General features: G+C 43.2%; 1 protein-coding gene across 1 annotated transcript in view; it reads right to left on the bottom strand.

The window, feature by feature from the left end:
• Positions 1-1,044: 1,044 nt before the first annotated feature.
• LOC124545098 (flexible cuticle protein 12-like) overlaps positions 1,045-21,036 on the bottom strand; it is a 36,360-nt gene continuing 16,368 nt past the window's right edge. Inside the window, exons 2-3 of the mRNA XM_047123910.1 lie at positions 20,079-20,194; positions 1,045-1,499 (exon numbers count right to left, since the gene is read on the bottom strand). Coding sequence (XP_046979866.1) covers positions 1,238-1,499; positions 20,079-20,194 — 378 coding nt within the window. The 3' untranslated portion in view covers positions 1,045-1,237. The remainder of the gene's footprint in view (positions 1,500-20,078; positions 20,195-21,036) is intronic.

Raw genomic sequence — 21,036 nt, 5'->3', positions numbered from 1 at the left:
CATCTTTAGCAGTAAGGCATGGTGCTCAGAAGAAATTCGTGTATTGTCTTCGTTACAAAACACACGCATATGTGTCGCAGTGTGACAGTAATATAGCGATCGTGCCATTGTAAATAAGACAGGGTTTATGAAAAATAATACGAGGGGTATTCGTTTATTAAGGTCCGATCGTTCATGAAATGAAAACAACAGCAAAAATTCAATGGAACTTTTCACAAATGTTGGGCAGTCGCTATAGTAGGTCCGTCTACAGCGTCACGTCTGTCTTTCCAGTTCTCAGCACACCGCGAATACATAAAGATGCATAGTAAACAGTCTACCATGCCAAGCAAAAGTGCATGCCGTGACATTTCGCCTGATTTTATGCAGCCCACCTAACATAACTGCCACGCATTTCCTTTTTCATAACAATTCTCGGCAGCACACTGCAGGGGCAATGAAGACGCCCCAATAGCATTTCCGATGGGTAGTGTTTGATCACAGGCCGGATTTGTTTCTCCTGTGAGTTTCATCTCCGCTCACATGAACAGTTAGCTATGAAGACGGGATTTTGGCACAGACAAGGAGCTGCACACCAGCGCAGAAAATTGTCGGAAATTTCTACCCTATGGCGAGGGTACTGGAACGTTGGTACTGCGCTATGACAAATGTCTGCGTGGAGAAGTAGCTGGGAGGTGAAGTCAACTATCGCGAATAAAACCGATCGGACCCTAATAAACGAATGACCCTCGTAAATAGAGGCACATCATTGTAGTAAGAATGCCGGCCGGTGTGGCCGTGTGGTTCTACGTGCTTCAGTCTGGAACCGCGTGACCGCTACGGTCGCAGATTCGAATGCTGCCTCGGGCTTGGATGTGTGTGATGTCCTTAGGTTATTTAGGTTTAAGTAGTTCTAAGTTCTAGGGGACTGATGACCACAGATGTTAAGTCCCATAGTGGTCAGAGCCATTTGAACAATTTTTTTTTTTAGTAAGAATGTAAACATAATTCATTCACTTCTACGTACGATAACTTCAATAAGTTATATTGATGAAGAGTATACCGTTGGTTCAAATTCCCATTTAATCTGTGAGACTGTGACATATGCGGATCTTAGCTGCCAGGAATTAATAGCAACATTCCAGCTACAAGTGGTAAGTGTTAAGCACTTGCTTGACGATTTTAAGCTGTTAGTTCAGAAACTTGTGTTGAGATATTATACATTTGAATGATCGTGAGGTAAGCAGTGGCAGTCCACTTAGCCGACAAGTGTAAGTCCAGCGTTGCTTCCAAGAAATGCGGAGGATCGTAGCAGCGACTGCTGCGGTGCGGGGCGCACCGTGACGGGACCGCTGCCGAAAGAGACTTTGGGCCGGTAGCCGTTCTCGTCGGCCTCGTAGGTGACGCTGTAGGTGGCGCCTCCAGCATCCGGCGGCTGCCACGAGAAGCTGCCCCGCAGGCGCGCGCCGTCGCCCTCCGTGCCGAACTGCTCCTGCCGGATGCCGTTGCTCGTCTCGTACCTGCGCAAGCATTTCACCCACCAATCATTACTGCAGAGGGCGGAGTGCGAAGCTATCTACAGAGCAAGAAGATCTTGAGTATATGTGGGTGTGTGGCTCCAAAACGACAGGGACAATTAAGACCACAGCTGGTAAATGTGTGAATTAGTACCATCAAACGCTTGCTGTGGGGTTAAGACCAAGAACTGGTATTAAAATTCAGTGTTTAAAAATACATGTACAGGGTGTCCCCAACTAACGTTACTAATGTTCACCTAGTCAGCCACTAGCTACGTTCGCGATTTAGACTGATATGAATAGCTTCGTGAAGTAGTTTTCAACTGCAAAAATAAAAAACCACGTGAAATCTATGTACTTGTACGTTTATCTAGAGTATCGTTAAGAAATCAGTAAAAGAAAGGCATCTGTTTATGAAAAATCTGTCTTTATAAAAAAAGAAATAACCTTCCACACAGTTAAGGCTCTTACACTACCATTGTCCTCTTAAATAGTTTTTGGAATTTACTTAAAATATAAAGAAATCTACTTCACCAAAGTTCACGAATACGTTCTGAGATCAAATAATGATGAATTAAGGTAAATATAAAGAAAAATAAACAATGATTTTCAATAAAAAATAACAGTAGGTACATGGACGAATCATCTAAAACAACGAAAAATATCCTAGTCTAAATCATGGAATTTATTTTCAGTCATCACAGTCAAGACCTACATGTTTATATATAAAAATAACCACATTCTTACTATTTTTTGTTTCTCTTCATAAAAGTTCCCTATTTCGCTGTCATTGTCATCATCGGATATTTCTGTTTCATTGTCACAACACTTGTCCGCCGCTTAAAAATAAACTGATGTATTCGATGAGTCAGTCTTCACTAGCTAATGCCAATTTAAAATTTGATCATTGTTCTAACACTGCTCCATTCTGTCTGAAACAGTCAAAAATGATTTATGATAACAAGTAAGCGTTTATAGCTTTGTGCGGTATGTTTCCACCTCAACTGGTACGTATCTACGGAAATAACGGTCGCTGCTTAGAACACAGCTGCACAGTGTAGAAGCACAGTCAGTACACAGATTGCATAAAATCGAAGTCGCAATGTTGCAATGGGAATCGTAAATAAAAGAGTGGCACGTACAGTAATAAATTACCCCACAAAAGCAGTTAAAGGTTAATTAAAAATATATGTACAACAAGAGCCCATAAACTATGTGATCTAAAGTATCCTGACACCTGGCTGAAAATAACATACAAGTTCGTGGCGCCCTCTATCGGTGATGCTGATGTCCATAAGGTGTAGGCCCACCCTTACTCTTGATGACAGCTTCCACTCTCGCAGGCATATGTTCAGTCACGTGCTGGAAGGTTACCTGAGGAATAGCATCCCATTCTTCATGGAGTGCTGCACTGAGGAGAGGTATCGATGTGGGTCGATGTGGCCTGGCGGGAAGTCGACGTTCCATAACATCCCAAAGGTGTCCTATAGGATTCAGGTCAGGACTCTGCACGCCAGTCCATTACAGGAATGTTATTGTCGTGTAACCACTCCACCACAGGCGGTGCATTATGAACAGGTGCTCGATGGCGTTAAAAGATGCAGTCGCCATCCCCGAATTGCTCTTCAACAGTGGGAAGCAAGAAGGTGGTTAAACATCAATGTACTGTGGTAGTGCAACAAGGGGTGCAAGCCCCCTCTATATAAGCACGACCACACCATAACACCATCGCCTCCGAATTATACTGTTGGCACTACTCACGTGGGCAGATGTCGTTCACCGGGCATTCACCCTACGCACACGCTGCCATCAGATGGCCATATTGTGTACCGTGATTCGTCACTCCACACAACGTTTTCCACTGTTCAGTTCAGCCAATGTCTAAGCTCCTTACACCAAGCGAGTCGTCGTTTGGCATTTACCGGCGTGATGTGTGGCTTATGAGCAACCGCTCGACCATGAAATCCAAGTTTTCTCACCACCCGCCTAACTGTCATATTACCTGCTGTGGATCCTGATGCAGTTTGGAATTCCTGTGTGATGGTCTGGATTGATGTCTCCCTATTACACTTTAAAACCCTCTTCAACTGTTGGCGGTCTGTCAGTCAATAGACGAGGTCGGCCTGCACCCTTTTGTGCTGTACGTGTCCCTTCAGAATTCAGTCAGGCTGTAACTGCAGTTCCAAGAGAAGCTAATACACGACAAGGTAAGTAGTACCTACTGTCGTTTGCTTTGCCAAAACGAATGGTCCATAAATCCGAGTCTTTGTTATCACTAGCAAACCGTTCTGTTTCAGGGTGTTTCTCTTACCTTGTTGCATCAGATGACTCTTGCCGCCTGATGTATGGCAATTGTGACGGTTCGCAAAACTACATGTACGCAATGTGGCCTGTCTAAGCTTAGGAGGTTATCTAACAGTATTTCAGTGGTCAGCACACACACAGATGTAGACAATGTAATCATCCTTCTCCGGTTAATATAATACCAGGATGCGATACGCCGTCAGCGTGAAAAGCAATACGCACCTTCTAGCGACCTTCTGAATGCCGCAAGCTTATTCGTCAGATGTAGATGGCCGTCCAGGACTTTCCTTGTCAAGCATACTACCTATTTGCCGGAATTTGTTGACATGAGGCCGGATTTTGGTTCTTCTTTCTTTCTCTCTTTTCTCTATCTTCGACTGCGCAGCCCACTCACCTCTTAGAATGTTTCATTACCAAGTTCCTAGTAATCAATGGCTCTCATTTCCACTACAGAGAGACGTATGGATGCATAGATTACAATAATTCTTTCATGAATCGTTAGTTTTGGGTCACTTTTTAAAGGGTGCTCTATTTATCTTGGCCACTGTGAATAACTCTTTGTCCAGACGCAAAATAAAAAAACGTCTCTAGCAAATGTTATTTACCTAACAGCGGCACATCAGGCAGCATGATTGTTTTACTTATAGCGTCGTTCATTACGAGTATGTGAACAGCAGTTCGCCTTTTTTAAATGGCGCCAGATATTTTTGTTCGGCAATCCGCTTTCTCTCCTCAAGAACTGTTGAAATGTATGTTGTAATGTACTATCCCCATAAACCATAAACAAGACATTACTAAAAAGGTGACACAAAACTGATTTCGAGCGTCCCGCACTAGCACAGTACAGGTACCCGCCGTACCGCGACTCATCCACTTGCTGGAGATAACAGTAAACGAATGGAAACACGAGCAAGCACACACTAGTCATTCAGTGGACTATCTTCTATTGAAGGTATGTGCGAGTACAATGCACAACTGTGTTCAGACTCAAGAGTCATTATTAAGTGCTGATAATACACTCCTGGAAATGGAAAAAAGAACACATTGACACCGGTGTGTCAGACCCACCATACTTACTCCGGACACTGCGGGAGGGCTGTACAAGCAATGATCACACGCACGGCACAGCGGACACACCAGGAACCGCGGTGTTGGCCGTCGAATGGCGCTAGCTGCGCAGCATTTGTGCACCGCCGCCGTCAGTGTCAGCCAGTTTGCCGTGGCATACGGAGCTCCATCGCAGTCTTTAACACTGGTAGCATGCCGCGACAGCGTGGACGTGAACCGTATGTGCAGTTGACGGACTTTGAGCGAGGGCGTATAGTGGGCATGCGGGAGGCCGCGTGGACGTACCGCCGAATTGCTCAACACGTGGGGCGTGAGGTCTCCACAGTACATCGATGTTGTCGCCAGTGGTCGGCGGAAGGTGCACGTGCCCGTCGTCCTGGGACCGGACCGCAGCGACGCACGGATGCACGCCAAGACCGTAGGATCCTACGCAGTGCCGTAGGGGACCGCACCGCCACTTCCCAGCAAATTAGGGACACTGTTGCTCCTGGGGTATCGGCGAGGACCATTCGCAACCGTCTCCATGAAGCTGGGCTACGGTCCCGCACACCGTTAGGCCGTCTTCCGCTCACGCCCCAACATCGTGCAGCCCGCCTCCAGTGGTGTCGCGACAGGCGTGAATGGAGGGACGAATGGAGACGTGTCGTCTTCAGCGATGAGAGTCGCTTCTGCCTTGGTGCCAATGATGGTCGTATGCGTGTTTGGCGCCGTGCAGGTGAGCGCCACAATCAGGACTGCATACGACCGAGGCACACAGGGCCAACACCCGGCATCATGGTGTGCGGAGCGATCTCCTACACTGGCCGTACACCACTGGTGATCGTCGAGGGGACACTGAATAGTGCACGGTACATCCAAACCGTCATCGAACCCATCGTTCTACCATTCCTAGACCGGCAAGGGAACTTGCTGTTCCAACAGGACAATGCACGTCCGCACGTATCCCGTGCCACCCAACGTGCTCTAGAAGGTGTAAGTCAACTACCCTGGCCAGCAAGATCTCCGGATCTGTCCCCCCATTGAGCATGTTTGGGACTGGATGAAGCGTCGTCTCACGCGGTCTGCACGTCCAGCACGAACGCTGGTCCAACTGAGGCGCCAGGTGGAAATGGCATGGCAAGCCGTTCCACAGGACTACATCCAGCATCTCTACGATCGTCTCCATGGGAGAATAGCAGCCTGCATTGCTGCGAAAGGTGGATATACACTGTACTAGTGGCGACATTGTGCATGCTCTGTTGCCTGTGTCTATGTGCCTGTGGTTCTGTCAGTGTGATCATGTGATGTATCTGACCCCAGGAATGTGTCAATAAAGTTTCCCCTTCCTGGGACAATGAATTCACGGTGTTCTTATTTCAATTTCCAGGAGTGTATATACCTTAACAATTTAAGGGCGCCAGAAAATACGGGAGAGGTCAAAATTACATTGAGACGTGACCTGTTTTCTATACATGGTGTAAGAAAAATACATGGCCAAACTTTCAGGAAATATTCCGATATGTCGCGAAGTTGTCTGCAAGGTAGACAACACATCATACTTCCCAGGGTTAGAGGTTGCCCACTAGGCAGGTTACAAATTTTCACCGAAAAGTACGAGAGTTGGAACTTTAATAGTGGCAACTATTTACTTACAGCTCTTACAAAATAGATATGTGTTTCAAAGTTTTACTGACCTTCAAAGTAGTCACCAGCATTGTGTATAGCCCGTTTCCAGCGATGTGGAAGTCGTAGGATACTCTTAGCAGTGCCAGTTGTGCTGACAGTTCGAGCGGCGCGGTCTATTGCCCGACGAATTTGTAGCAGTTCTGAAGTGAATGCCATGAAGTGTTTCCTTCAATTTAGCAATCGAGTTTCACTCACGATGGCTTAAGTTGAGGGAGTGCAGTAGGTGTATGTCACTTAGCGGCCCCGTCAGTCAAATCAGTAACAGCTTGCACTGTACATGTTTGAGTATTGTCCTGCAAAATAATAGTCAAGTCCTGCAGAAAGTGTCTCTATGCTGTTCGTATTTGGAACACAACCTACAACCAGCTTAGAGACAGAAATGCTGACACTTTCTGCAGGACCTGACCATCATTTTGCAGGACAATGCTCAAACACGTACAGTGCAAACTGTTACTGATTTGTTTGACTGATGGGGCTGCTGATTGCAATACACCTACTGCACACCCCTGACTTAAGCCCTCGTGAGTGCAACTCTATTGCTAAACTGAAGGAAACCCTTCACGGCATTCGCTTCAGGACTGCTACAAATTCGTCGGGCAAAACGCCGCGCTGCTCGAACTGTCAACACAACTGGCACTATTAAGACTATCCTACGACTTCCACATCGCTGGCAGCGGGTTATACACTATGCTGGTGACTGCTTTGAAGGCCATTACGGCTTTTAATCTATCTTGTACGAGCTGTAAATAGATATTTTCCACTATTAAAGTTCCATCCATTGTAGATTAGCTGTTTCTCCAGAAGGCGGTCGTAGCAACGCCACCAGGGCTCGCGGGTCTCAGGAACCTACTTGCTTCCGCAACACACGTGACCGAAACTAGATCCCACGAGATTCTGATGCGGGACAGTATATAGACTGCCACAAGGCCGTCCATCGGCATTTCACTACGAGCTAGGACTCGACGTCCAGCCACATTTCCGCCCCAACGAGCCGCCACCGGCACGGATAACGCCCTGATTCGCCACGACGCAGAAGACAGATCTGTCTTCGTGGTTGTGAATGTCGTAAAACTTTGCTTAAATTATTCTTGTAGTACATACACTGTAAACTGTTCCACGGGGACTTGAACTCTCTGGATAGACAGACGAACTTTTTCGTGGAATTCCGTGCATAATAGAAGAACTGAAAGTGTAATTCAACTGTCCTTCAAGACAGTCTCAATGAGGCATGCTATTTTCATTCTGTGAGGCCAGTTTGTTTGTTTCTAAAATACGGCCTTCAGCTAATGACTTTCATCGTGTCAGTCTTGTATTATTATTCGTCGGAGTAGACGGACAGTGGTTTCTGGTTTTCTTAACAAACTTTTCGAAGAATCTATGACATTGTCGCCTACGACGGATTCTTCACGTCTCTCACGTGTAAAAAACGAGAATATGTCATGTGCACATGATCCCGAAAGACTGTCTCCAAGTTAACGTCAGTTTCTTGAACTGAACATATTAATTATCTGCTTTTGAACGAAACGTCATCGTGAACAGCGTATTTGCTGTACGGTGAGGATTGACACATTAACGAATGAACCATTCGTGATGGCTACCTTCGCATAATATTATGCAAAAAGTCTCTCATTAAACCCAAAGGAATTCTATCCACATGTAAAGGCTGTTAGTGGTACGAAAGTTAATGTTCGGACAGTCTTGGATGAAACAGGAACTAAAATTGAAGGTAACAAAGCAAAAGCGGAACTGTTAAACTCAGTTTCTAAATGCTCCCTTTACAAAGCCAATATATCAGTATTGTCACAAATTAATGGTCACATCACTTCAAATATGAGTGGTATGGATATCAGGGTCAGTGACATTGAAAAACAGTTGATCGCTTCAAAACTGAACAAAGGTCTAGGGCCTGACACTCACTGTCAGACTCCAAACCGAATTCGCTGCTCATTTATCTCCTTCTTTAGCCATAATATACCGAACATCCCTAGAACCAAAAACAGGGCCAGATTGTTAGAAGAGAGCACCGGTGACACCTGTCCGCAAGTGTGATACGGAAGTGACCCACAAGAGCCGCCCAGTATCCATGACAACTATTTATCTTAAAATATTAGAAAATATTTTGAGCTCAAATGTAATGAAGTACCTCAAACAGAATAAGATCATTCTTGCTAACCAGCATGGGTTCCGAAAATAATGATCTTCTGGAGACCATGTTGCACTTATCTCACATGACATCCCGAAAGCCATAAATCAAGGCTGTCGCAGAGATGTAAGTTTTTTTTCCCACAAAGTACGAGGGCTAATTCGGAAAATAAGGAACGATAGGTCGCGAAATGGAAACCACAGTGAAAATCAAAACTGTTTTATATGCGACAGCTACTTATCTCCATAGTCGCCGATTCGACTTAGACGTTTGTCGTAGCGTTGTACCAACTTTCCAATATCCTCGATAGAGAAGGCAGCCGCTAGTGCTTTCCACCAATTCTCTACGCTGGCCTACAGCTCGTTGTCTGTGCCCAAATGTTGTCTTCATAGCTAGCGGTTCATGTGAGCAGAGATGAAACTCAGAGGGAGACAATTACGGGCTGTTTTGTGGGTACTCAAACATTTGCAAATGAAGACGATACAGGAACTTCTTCGTTGCCGCTGCAGAATGCGGCTGAGAATTGTCTTGAAGAAGAAAACGCACGAGAGTTATGTAATGTTGGTTGCAAAGCTTCAGGCGAAATTTCTCACCAGACCCACGTACTTGGCGGGAGACACGTATCTCTATGTGCTCCCTGTGTGCTCGGAAATAAAAAGAACGACGTAACGCGATCGACGGGCATACTAGAGACACTGCCCAACACACCTGTGCAAAACATCGGTGTTTCACAGTGGTTTCCATTTCGCGACCGATCGTTCCTTACTTTCCGAATAACCCTCGTATTTGGATCACTAGTATATCTATACTTATTTTTGATACTACGAGTATTTGGTGTATCAAATGAAATTTGTGACTGGATTCAGAATTTCTTAGTAGGGAGAATGCAACGTGTTATGTTCGATAGGGAGCCGTTGACAGGTATGTAACTTGTTTCAGGGGGATTGGAACACTTACTGTTCGTGTTGTACGACTTTAAATATATCGTCAGAATATTCGCTGAAAATGCGGATGTCTATAATGAAGTACTTTTTGAGAAAAACTGAACAAATATTGCCGGCCGGTGTGGCCGAGCGGTTCTAGGCGCTTCTGTCTGGAACCGCGCGACCGCTACGGTCGGAGTTTCGAATCCTGCCTCGGTGATGGACGTGTGTGAAGCCCTTAGGTTAGGTTAGGATTAAGTAGTTCTAAGTTCTAGGGCACTGATGACCTCAGATGTGAAGTCCCATAGTGCTCAGAACCATCTGAACCATATGAACAAATATTGAGTCGGATCTTGAAAAGATATCAAATTGATGCGAAGATTGGCAGCTTGTTTTAAATGTTCAGAAAATGAAGTAACATTGTATTCTATGACTATAATATATACGAGTCACAACTAGAATCGATCAACTCTTACAATTAATGGTAGATAAATGTTTTGGTTTAGTGGTAAAATGCGAGGGCGTTCAATAAATAATACATTTTTGTCTGATTTTATTCAGGATTGCAATACGTCATATTATTCCCCACTCTTCTGGAGACACAATGCTGTTTTTCACCATAATGCGACGGCCTTACGCCACCTTACTGGAAGGCTCATGGTACCGCTCTACTGATCGACCTAGAGTCCAAAGTTTTGCTGCGCCAATAACCTCCTCAGCACTCACATACTAGTTCCTGTGGGGTGCGTCCTTCATTGCACAGCTGGTCCTTAGTTGCCATTTATGGTCTTCTGTTAGGCGGCGAGGTACCCAGCGAGCAAACGCCTTTTGAGTATCCCAAGTGGTGGACGAGTGTGGCAATACTAGCAACAGAGGCGTCCAATTGCGCAGCGAGGTGCTTGATTGTGATCCGTCCACCACTTCGACTGAGAGTGTCCGCACGTTCCAACACTGCAGAAGTCACAGCTATGCGCGACCAACGGGCACGAGGGAGATGGACAGGTTTGAACGACCTCGTTGCGTTGCTGACGACTCACGGTGCTTTGGTTCACTGTCAGGTGTCTGTAGAGATTCTGCAAGCGCCTATGAATATCCGCATTGGTCTGATTTTGCACCAAAAAAATTAACTGATTGCTCTCTGCTTGGAACGCACCTGCCTTACACACGCCATTTTGAAGGCTATGTATAGAGCCGCCAGCTATCGGTACTTCGTGAAACTATAGAGGCTGAAGCGGGAATATTTCAATATGTCCCACAGTAAATTCCGCATTTTTTTCAGTTGAAACTGTTAGAGAAAAAAAAGTGTAGCATTACTTACTGAACGCCCCTCGTACTACGGAATGCAATGGGTCTACAAAGGAGATTGATTACAAAACATTTCTGCGACGCGTATTAGAAAATGTATGGGACACATACCAAATGGAATCAACGAGAGACGTTGAACGTATGCGAAGGAAACATGTTTTTTGACCCGTGGGAGTGTGTCAAGAAGATGCTGAAAAACCTTGTGCAAGTCTTGAACATAGACGTAAAGTATCTCTAGAAACCGTAGTTACAAAATTTCATGGACCAGCCCTAAGAGAAAAATGTAGGAAGACAAGATTAGATAAATTACAGCGCCCACAGACGATTTCAAGGAATCATTCTTGCAGAGTTCCATATGTTTAAGCAACGGAACGGGAAGAGCCGTAATAGCTAGCAAAATGCCAAGTACCCTTCTACCATGCACTGGACAGTGGCTTGTGGGGTGTCGACTATATATATATATATATATATATATATATATATATATATATGTGTGTGTGTGTGTGTGTGTGTGTGTGTGTGTGTGTCGGAAACGCTGTGTGGCACAATCATGTACTATGACTTTGCGAACTTCGCCACAGAAGTACACTTTGCTCAAAACGAAAACTACCTTTGAGATGTTATATAAGAGGATACCTTGTGTTGCACATAGTTTAATTTACATCCAAATCAACGCTGCTTAATCAGCAGAACAGATATAATGATTAGCAACGCATAAATATTTTTCCTTATAATGTAAAGCAAAAAAGATAAAAAAAAGAATCAGAGCCAAGAAGCTAGCCGAAGAAGGCAAAAAAGGAAAGCGAATGGACACGGACTGTGTGACGAGATGCCCGATTTGAAAGAAAAAAAAAAAAAAGGTGAGGGACCTGACGTTTTAGTCAGATAGTGGACACTGGACTAGTTCTTTGAGATCAGCTGTTCATATCTCCGGGTGTCCATCCAGACTACGGTTTACGTACTACTTCCCTGAGTTGATTAAGGAAGATGTCCGGATGGTTCGTTTGAAAGAACGCGACCGATTTCTTTCCCTATACTTCACTAACCAGAGTTTCTTCTCCGTCTCTAATTACCTTGTCGTCCAATGGGAGTTAACCCCTAATTTTTCTTTTTAAAAACGAGAACACATTTGAGCGAGTATTCATTTTTATTATTCTCAAATGGCTCTCAAAATTGATGTAGGGTTATTTTAAGGTATAGCGTAAGTCTGGTTTTTGCAAGAGGTCTAAAGATGATTCGTAACGAGCACTCACTGTTTTTCACGTCAGCCTAGCATTTTTTTCTATTCACATAATTATGTTTCACGCTGCACGCAAGTCGTAATTGGATGCGAGTTAATGACGAATCCAATAGCGTGTTGCGATCTTTGCGGCTAGTGTTTACTCAACAGCTGTACGAATGTGGGTCGCGGTGCGAAAGGTCGCACTGCTGCAGCCGCCCACCTGGTCGTGCCAGTCCTCCAGCGACTGCGAAGTAACGCACGAGTCACTAAAAACGGAACTCACGTGCGAGTAATGGTAATCACGTAAACGTTTAATTAAAGTCTAAAAGTATTCTTGACACGCAGTTATGTCGAAAATTTACGTTCTGAGGTCGTGTTTGCGTAAAATACAGTTTAAATCATAACCAGCCACTATTAACCCCAGCAAGACCAATGCATATCGCTTATCGCGCTATACGAGAAGGTTGGGGGGCGAGAGGGATATCTTGAGCCCATACAAAAAATTTCAAAATTCGTTAATTATTGTTGACTCAAGAAATATTGATGTGTAAATAAGGTCCTGAACTTGAAAATATTGAATACGACATTCACTGGGAAGAGTAGCATCTAATACGAAGACTTAAATTTTTGGATTAAGTTTAACTGGAGAATTTAAAACATTTCTTGAATGTGGTAGAAGGATTCATTAAGTACAAGATTTTTCAAAATTTTAAAATATAAAAAAACTGACTAGATTACCATGCTTCCAAAAGGTGTTCATAAAATAGCCCCATCCGTCCCTTTGCTATTACGAAGGTTAATGACGTTTAAACCACATGCCATGTTGGCTGACTTTCGTTGCGGTGGAAGTTGCTTGTGCTGGTGGTGATAAATAGCAAGAAACGATTTAAAGAATAGAACTTCCATCTTGAGTCAGCAGTCTGACTGATTTGGTGCGGCCCGCTGCGAGTTCTTCTCCGACACCAACCTCTTCATCTCAGAACATTACTTGCACCCTACGTCCTCAATTACTTGCTAGAGGAATTCCAGGCTCTGTCAGCCCCTATAGTTTTCACCCTCTACAGTTCCCTCTAGCACTATGGTGGCTATTCCCTGTTATCTTATGACCTATAACCCTGTCCCTTCAATTTTTCAGTGTTTCCTATAGTTTCCTCGCTTCGCCGATCCGACGGAGAACCTCCTCATCCATTACATCCACCTGACTTTCAGCATTCTTCTGTAGGACCACATCTCAAACCTTTACGTTCTCTTCTTTTCCGGTTTTCCATTATCCATGATCAGGCTTACTTTTGGTTTCTCTTGGCCTGTGCTGGTTCGCTTTTTATATCCTTCTTGCTTCGTCCGTTATGTGTTATTTTCCTTCAAGGTAGCAGAATTTCCTAAGTTTCTCGCTACTTGACTATCAATTTTGATGTTAACTTTCTCACTGCTCTCATTTTTGCTGCTTCTCATTACTTACGTCCTTCTCGGTGTAGACGAAATTCGTATTCCGTACTCAGTAGATTGTTTCTTCTACTAAACAGATCCTGTCATTCTTCCTCGTTTCCTTCTTCACTTTCACTGAGAATAGAAATGTCAGCCGGAAATCTTATCATAAATATTTTTTTCTGCCTGGATTTGAATCGCACGCTTGAACCTTCCTTTCATTTCCGTCATTGCTTCTTCGATGTATAGATTCAACAGTAGAGGCATCCCTGCCTTACATCATTTTCAAACCGAGATCTTCAGTCTTCGTCCAGTCTTATTGTTGTTGTTGTTGTTTCTTCAGTCCTGAGACTGGTTTGATGCAGCTCTCCATGCTACTCTATCCTGTGCAAGCTTTTTCATCTCCCAGTACCTACTGCAGCCTACATCCTTCTGAATCTGCTTAGTGTATTCATCGCTTGGTCTCGCTCTACGATTTTTACCCTCCACGCTGCCCTCCAATACTAAATTGGTGATCCCTCGATGTCTCAGAACATGTCCTACCAACCGATCCCTTCTTCTAGTCAAGTTGTGCCACAAGCTCCTCTTCTCCCCAATTCTGTTAAATACTTCCTCATTAGTTATGTGATCTACCCATCTAATCTTCAGCATTCTTCTGTAGCACCACATTTCGAAAGTTTCTCCTCTCTTCTTGTCTAAACTATTTATCGTTCACGTTTCACTTGCATATATGGCTAAACTCCATACAAATACTTTCAGAAACGACTTCCTGACACTTAAATCAATACTGGATGTTAACAAATTTCTCTTCTTCAGAAACGCTTTCCTTGCCATTGCCAGTCCACATTTTATATCCTCTCTACTTCGACCATCATCAGTTATTGTGCTCCCCAAATGGCAAAACTCCTTTACTACTTAAGTGTCTCATTTCCTATTCTAATTCCCCCAGCATCACCCGACTTAATTCGACTACATTCCATTATCCACGTTTTGCTTTTGTTGATGTTCATCTTATACCCTCCTCTAAAGACACTGTCCATTCCGTTCAACTGCTCTTCCAAGTCCTTTGCTGTCTCTGACAGAATTACAATGTCATCGGCGAACCTCAAAGTTTTTATTTCTTCTCCATGGATTTTGGTACCTACTCCGAACTTTTCTTTTGTTTCCTTTATTGCTTGCTCAATACACAGATTGAATAACATCGGGGATAGGCTACAACCCTGTCTCACTCCCTTCCCAACCATTGCCTCCTTTTCATACCCCTCGACTCTTATAATTGCCATCTGCTTTCTGTACAAATTGTAAATAGCCTTTCGCTCCCTGTATTTTGCCCCTGCCACCTTCAGAATATGAAAGAGAGTATTCCAATCAACATTGTCAAGAGCTTTCTCTAAGTCTACAAATGCTAGAAACGTAGGTTTGCCTTTCCTTAATCTTTCATCGAAGATAAGTCGTAGGGTCATTATTGCCTCACGTCTTCCATCATTTCTACGGAATCCATACTGATCTTCCCCGAGGTCAGCTTCTATCAGTTTTTCCATTCGTCTGTAAAGAATTCGCGTTAGTATTTTGCAGCTGTGACTTATTAAACTGATAGTTCGGTAATTTTCACATCTGTCAACACCTGCTTTCTTTGGGATTGGAATTATTATATTCTTCTTGAAGTCTGAGGGTATTTCGCCTGTCTCATACATCTTGCTCACCAGATGGTAGAGTTTTGTCAGGACTGGCTCTCCCAAGGCTGTCAGTAGTTCTAATGGAAAGTTGTCTACTCCGGGGCCTTGTTTCGACTCAGCTCTTTCAGTGCTCTGTCAAACTCTTGACGCAGTTTCATATCTCCCATTTCATCGTCATCTACATTGTCTTCAATTTCGATAATATTGCCCTCAAGTACATCGCCCTTGTGTAGACCCTCTATATACTCCTTCCACCTTTCTGCTTTCCCATCTTTGTTTAGAACTCGGTTTCCATCTCAGTTCTTGATATTCATGCAAAGGTCTCTTTAAATTTCCTGTAGGCAGTATCTATCTTACCCCTAGTGAGATAAGCCTGTACATCCTTACATTTGTCCTCTAGCCATCCCTGCTTAGCCATTTTGCACTTCTTGTCGATCTCATTTTTGAGACGTTTGTATTCCTTTTGGCCTGCTTCATTTACTGCATTTTTATATTTTCTCCTTTCATCAATAAAATTCAATATTTCTTCTGTTGCCCATGGGTTTCTACTAGCCCTCGTCTTTTTACCTATTTGCTGCCTTCACAATTTCATCCCTCAAAGGTAACCATTCTTCAAAATGGTTCAAATGGCTCTGAGCACTATGGGACTCAACTGCTGAGGTCATTAGTCCCCTAGAACTTAGAACTAGTTAAACCTAACTAACCTAAGGACATCACAAACATCCATGCCAGAGGCAGGATTCGAACCTGCGACCGTAGCGGTCCTGCGGTTCCAGACTGCAGCGCCTTTAACCGCACGGCCACTTCGGCCGGCTAACCATTCTTCTTCTAATGTATTTATTTCCCCCATTCCTGTCAATTGTTCCCTTATGCTCTCCCTGAAACTCTGTACAACCTCTGGTTCTTTCGGTTTATCCAGGTCCCATCTCCTTAAATTCCCACCTTTTTGCAATTTCTTCAGTTTTAATCTGCAGTTCATAACCAATAGATTGTGGTCAGCTCCTGGAAATGTCTTACAATTTAAAACGTGGTTCCTAAATCTCTGTCTTACCATTATGTAATCTATCTGATACCTTTTAGTATCTCCAGGGTTCTTCCATGCATACAACTTTCTTTCAAGATTCTAAAAGCAAGTGTTAGTTATGAATAAGTTATGCTCTGCGCAAAATTCTACCAAGCGGCTTCCTCTATCATTTCTTAGCCCCAATCCATATTCACCTACTATGCTTCCTTCTCTCCCTTTTGCTACTCTTGAATTCCAGTCACCCATGACTATTAAATTTTTGTCTCCCTTCACTACCTGAATAATATCTTTTATCTCATCATACATTTCATCAATTTCTTCGTCAACTGCAGAGCTAGTTGGCACATAAACTTGTTCTTCTGTAGTAGGCGTGGGCTTCGTGTCTATCTTGCTCACAATAATGCGTTCACTATGCTGTTTGTAGTAGCTTACCTGTACTCCTATTTTTTATTCATTATTAAACCTACTCCTACGTTACCCCTATTTGATTTTGTGTTTATAACTCTGTATTCACCTGACCAAAAGTCTTGTTTCTCCTGCCATCGAACTTCACTAATTCCCACTGTATCTAACTTTAACCTATTTTTAAATTCTCTAACCTACCTGCCCGATTAAGGGATCTGACATTCCACGCTCCGATCCGTAGATGCCAGTTTTCTTTCTCCTGATAACAACGGCCTCTTGAGTAGTCCCCGCCCGGAGATCCGAATGGGGGACTATTTTACCTCCGGAATATTTTACCCAAGAGGACGCCATCATCATTTAATCATACAGTAAAGCAGCATGCCCTCGGGAAAAATTACCGCTGTAATTTCCCCTTGCTCTCAGCCGTTCACAGTACCAGAACAGCAAGGCCATTTTGGCTAGTGTTACAATGCCAGATCAATCAATCATCCAGACTGTTGCCCCTGCAACTACTGAAAAGGCTGCTGCCCCTCTTCAGGAACCACACGTTTGTCTGGCCTCTCAACAGATACCCCTCCGTTGTGGTTGCACCTACAGTACGGCTATCTGTATCGTTGAGGCACGCAAATTTCTTGCACATATTTTACACTGTCTAATATCGTCTAGGGCCACCGCGAGCACGCAGAAGTGCCGCAACACGACTTGGCATGGCCTCGACTAATGTCTGAAGTACTGCTGGAGGAAATTGACACAATGAATCTTTCAGGGCTGTCTATAAATCTGTAAGTGTACGGGGGGCAGAGATCTTTTCTGAAAAGCACGTTGCAAGGCATCCCAGATATGCTCAATGATGTTCTTTTCTGGGGAGTATGGAGGCCAGCGCAAGTGTTTAAAGTGTGGGATGTCGCATTGTCCTGCTGGAAATCCTCAAGTCCGTCGGAATGCACAATGGACATGAATGAATGCAGGTGATCAGACACCATGCTTACGTACATGTCACATGTAAGAGTCGTATCTAGACTTATCAGGGGTCCCACATCACTCTATCTGCACGCGCCCCACGTCGCTACAGAGCCTCCACCAGCTTGAACAGTCCCCTGCTGGCATGCAGGTTCCATGAATTCATGAGGTTGTCTCCATACCCATACTAGTCCATCCAACCGATAAATCTTGAAACGAGACTCTTCCGTCCAGGCAACATCTTTCCAGTCACCAACAGTCCAATGTCGATGTTGACGGGTCGCGGCGAGGCGTAAAGCTTCGTGTGGTCCAGTCCGCAAGGGCACACGAGTGGACCTTCGGCTCCGAAAGCCCATATCGACTATGTTTGTTGAATGTTTCCCACGCTGACACTTATTGATGGCGCAACGTTGAAATATGCAGCAATCTGCGGAATGGTTGCACTTCTGTTACGCTGAACGATTCTCTTTAGTCGGCATTGTTCCCATTCTTGCAGGATCTTTTTCTAGCCTCAGCGATGTCGGAGATTTGATGTTTTACCGGATTCCTTATGTCCACGGTACACTCGTGAAATTGTTGTACGGGAAAATCCCCAATTCATCGCTACCAATCCAGTATCTAATTTCGGAATCTCTGTCTGCCAATTATGTAATCTAGCTGAAATCTTCCAGCGTCTCCAGGTATTTTCCAAGCATACCTCCCCCTCTTTTGTTTCTTGAACACAGTATTCGCTATTACCATCTGAAATTTATTGCAGAAGTTAATTAGTCTTTCTCTTCTCTGATTCGTACTGCCAAGCACATATTAACCCGTAACACTGTTCCTTCCCATACAATTGCGGTTCAGTCGCTATTATCATTAGGTTTTCATTTGACATCTGTCATCTGACCCGTTTAGTATCCTTATATACTTTTCCTACCTATTCATCTTCTGCTTGCGACCTTAGCAGGTATAACTAAGGTATCGCAGTCCGCGTTGATTTGCTGTCGAATGTGATGAGAACAACTTTCCACTGAACTGTTCGCAGTAATTCATTTTCTGTTGTACTTTCTTAATCGTAAAGAATCCACCTCATGTTATACCACTTTCTGCTGCTGAAAACTCCTACATTACTGTAATTTGAGCCAAGAATGCACTAAAACTAAATAGATAATTTTCTAAGAAAAGAACTGAATTAGTTTTATTTTACTTACATTGAAAATCGTATCTTATTTTATGACTTCCTTTCAAATATCCATGTTACTACAGAAAACTGATCTAGATTCAACACTTTTTTGAAAACGCATATTAACACGGAACTTTACGTACAATGACAGTGACTTACAAAAGCAAGCCAGCACTAAAGTATTTGTCTGTCAGGGAGGTTACATTATTTACGTGAATGTTAAAACAGATTGTCTCAGGAAAACGGGAGTAGGATTCGTTACGAATAGGAAACTCATGGTAGTGACTGAGGTGTTGTGAACAATTCAGTGACAAATATATTCTCATCAGAATTGGCAGGAAACCAACGCCAAGAACAATAATTTGTACTTGAACAACAGTTAGGGTATACATTTCAGCGTCAAAAACATACGATGAAGAATTAGAGTATGTGAGGGCATTGAATAGCTAACTCAGTTAGGAAAAGGAGATGAAAATCTAATAATCGTGGGGGTTGGAACACTGTAGGTGGGAAAGCAAAAAAGATTGCATCAAGGGAGAATATTGGCCCGGTAGTAGAGATGAGAGAGGAGAAAGATTAGATTAGTTTTGTAGTACGAGGGTGAAGACAAAGGAAAAAGAAAAGAAATACAGAGTATATATTATAGCCATTCGGAATAAAAGAGACGACACCTCCTTGAGTTCTGTGATAAATCTGAGCTAGTGGTGATAAATATACTGCTCAAAATAAAAGAAAATAAGATTTACCTAGGAAAGACAGATACGGGAGGATACAGGCTGAATAACATCGTGGCGAGACATAGGTTCAAAAATCAGAAAGGAGTAAGAAATCCAGGAGGTTGCTGGTTCCATGGAACGATGGTAAATTGTATAATGGTTAAGGAGTTGGACTCGCATTCTGTAGGTGCGAGAATCACATCTCTAACGCACCATTTTCATTTTCATTTTCTTCCAACAGAACAGAACCGGTATATCTGTCAAACGTGAGTCTATACTCTGTCCCCAATGATAAAGTAACCTTGTCTTCGATGGGGAGTTTAACCACACTTGGTTTTCTCGACATCTGTAACGCCGGAGAAATGTTTCCTCACAACATAGTCTCTGCACCAGTGTCCCGTATTTTATTTTAAGGTCTATGTACAGTGTGATTAGTTGAGAGACTGTCATTATTTCTCTACTTTTACTATACTGAGCACAGTCTCCATGTTTAATGAGAAATCATAGGAAACGTTTTATTTAAATGTATTAGCATTAAGTGTGACAGCGTGTGTGTTAATCATAATACATTAGTGACATACTTCCAGTGCCATGGGTCAATTCCATTGAAGTCATTCTCCAGTAGACTTGTAGCGTCTCCCGGGCTAAACTGCGGTGCTGCTAGAACAGCGTTCAGGAACACAGCAACCAAGAAAATCTGAAAAATACGTACAACATAAAAGATAACTGCATTTGAAACACTAGACTGCTCTCTAACACAACCACTAAGAACGTACATACCAAATGTACAAGCACAATCATAGTCACCCTTACTCGCGGGTGCACATTCACATAAAATCTAGTTTTTTCGTGACAACGACACAAATTTGGCAAATGAGTGACAGTGTGACCAAGTGCTATTTTTTTTTTCTTGTTCAGTTTTAGTGGTGTAACAAGTTACTAAAATACACTGACATCATTTGTACTTACGTTAGCATGGTTACTTTTGTGATTTATCTCGATAAGAAATGGAATTCTACAACCGAATGTCCATCTGTAAATTTCAAAGGAGCACCATATTTTGTTCAGAACGTTTTTTGTGGGTGTATATGTCAAAGAGCTGTAACAAATCGAGATCTAACACAAAGCAAATCAACACCGCAAACGTAGTTCACTTTGTGTGCAACGTTAACTGATTCTATCGTTCTCAAAAGTGAAGCTTTTGACTGGAAATAATGTTTTTGTCCTTTGCAACAATAACAAATAATTCATAATGGCCTGCAAGACTTTCGAACAGCAATTCTTTATCATATGAAACTGTTCTTCAGAACGCAGGAACGTGACGAGATTTCCTTTTCAGTCTTTTTATGTTCGTAGTTATAGCGACAGCAGAAGAAGAACTCGTCTATGTGGGGCAACCAGTCAGTCATACCGGAAAAGTTCAACATAATTTGGCTTTATGTACAAATTTATTTATTTATTAACTGGGCGAAAAGTTAATCTTCATAGGAAATATCATGGCAAGAAGACCTCTGTATCTTACTGAATCGTTTGGTGCAC

Source organism: Schistocerca americana, chromosome 8 (genome assembly GCF_021461395.2).
Source record: "Schistocerca americana isolate TAMUIC-IGC-003095 chromosome 8, iqSchAmer2.1, whole genome shotgun sequence".
NCBI lineage: Eukaryota > Metazoa > Arthropoda > Insecta > Orthoptera > Acrididae > Schistocerca > Schistocerca americana.
This window is presented reverse-complemented; position numbering and strand designations above follow the sequence as displayed.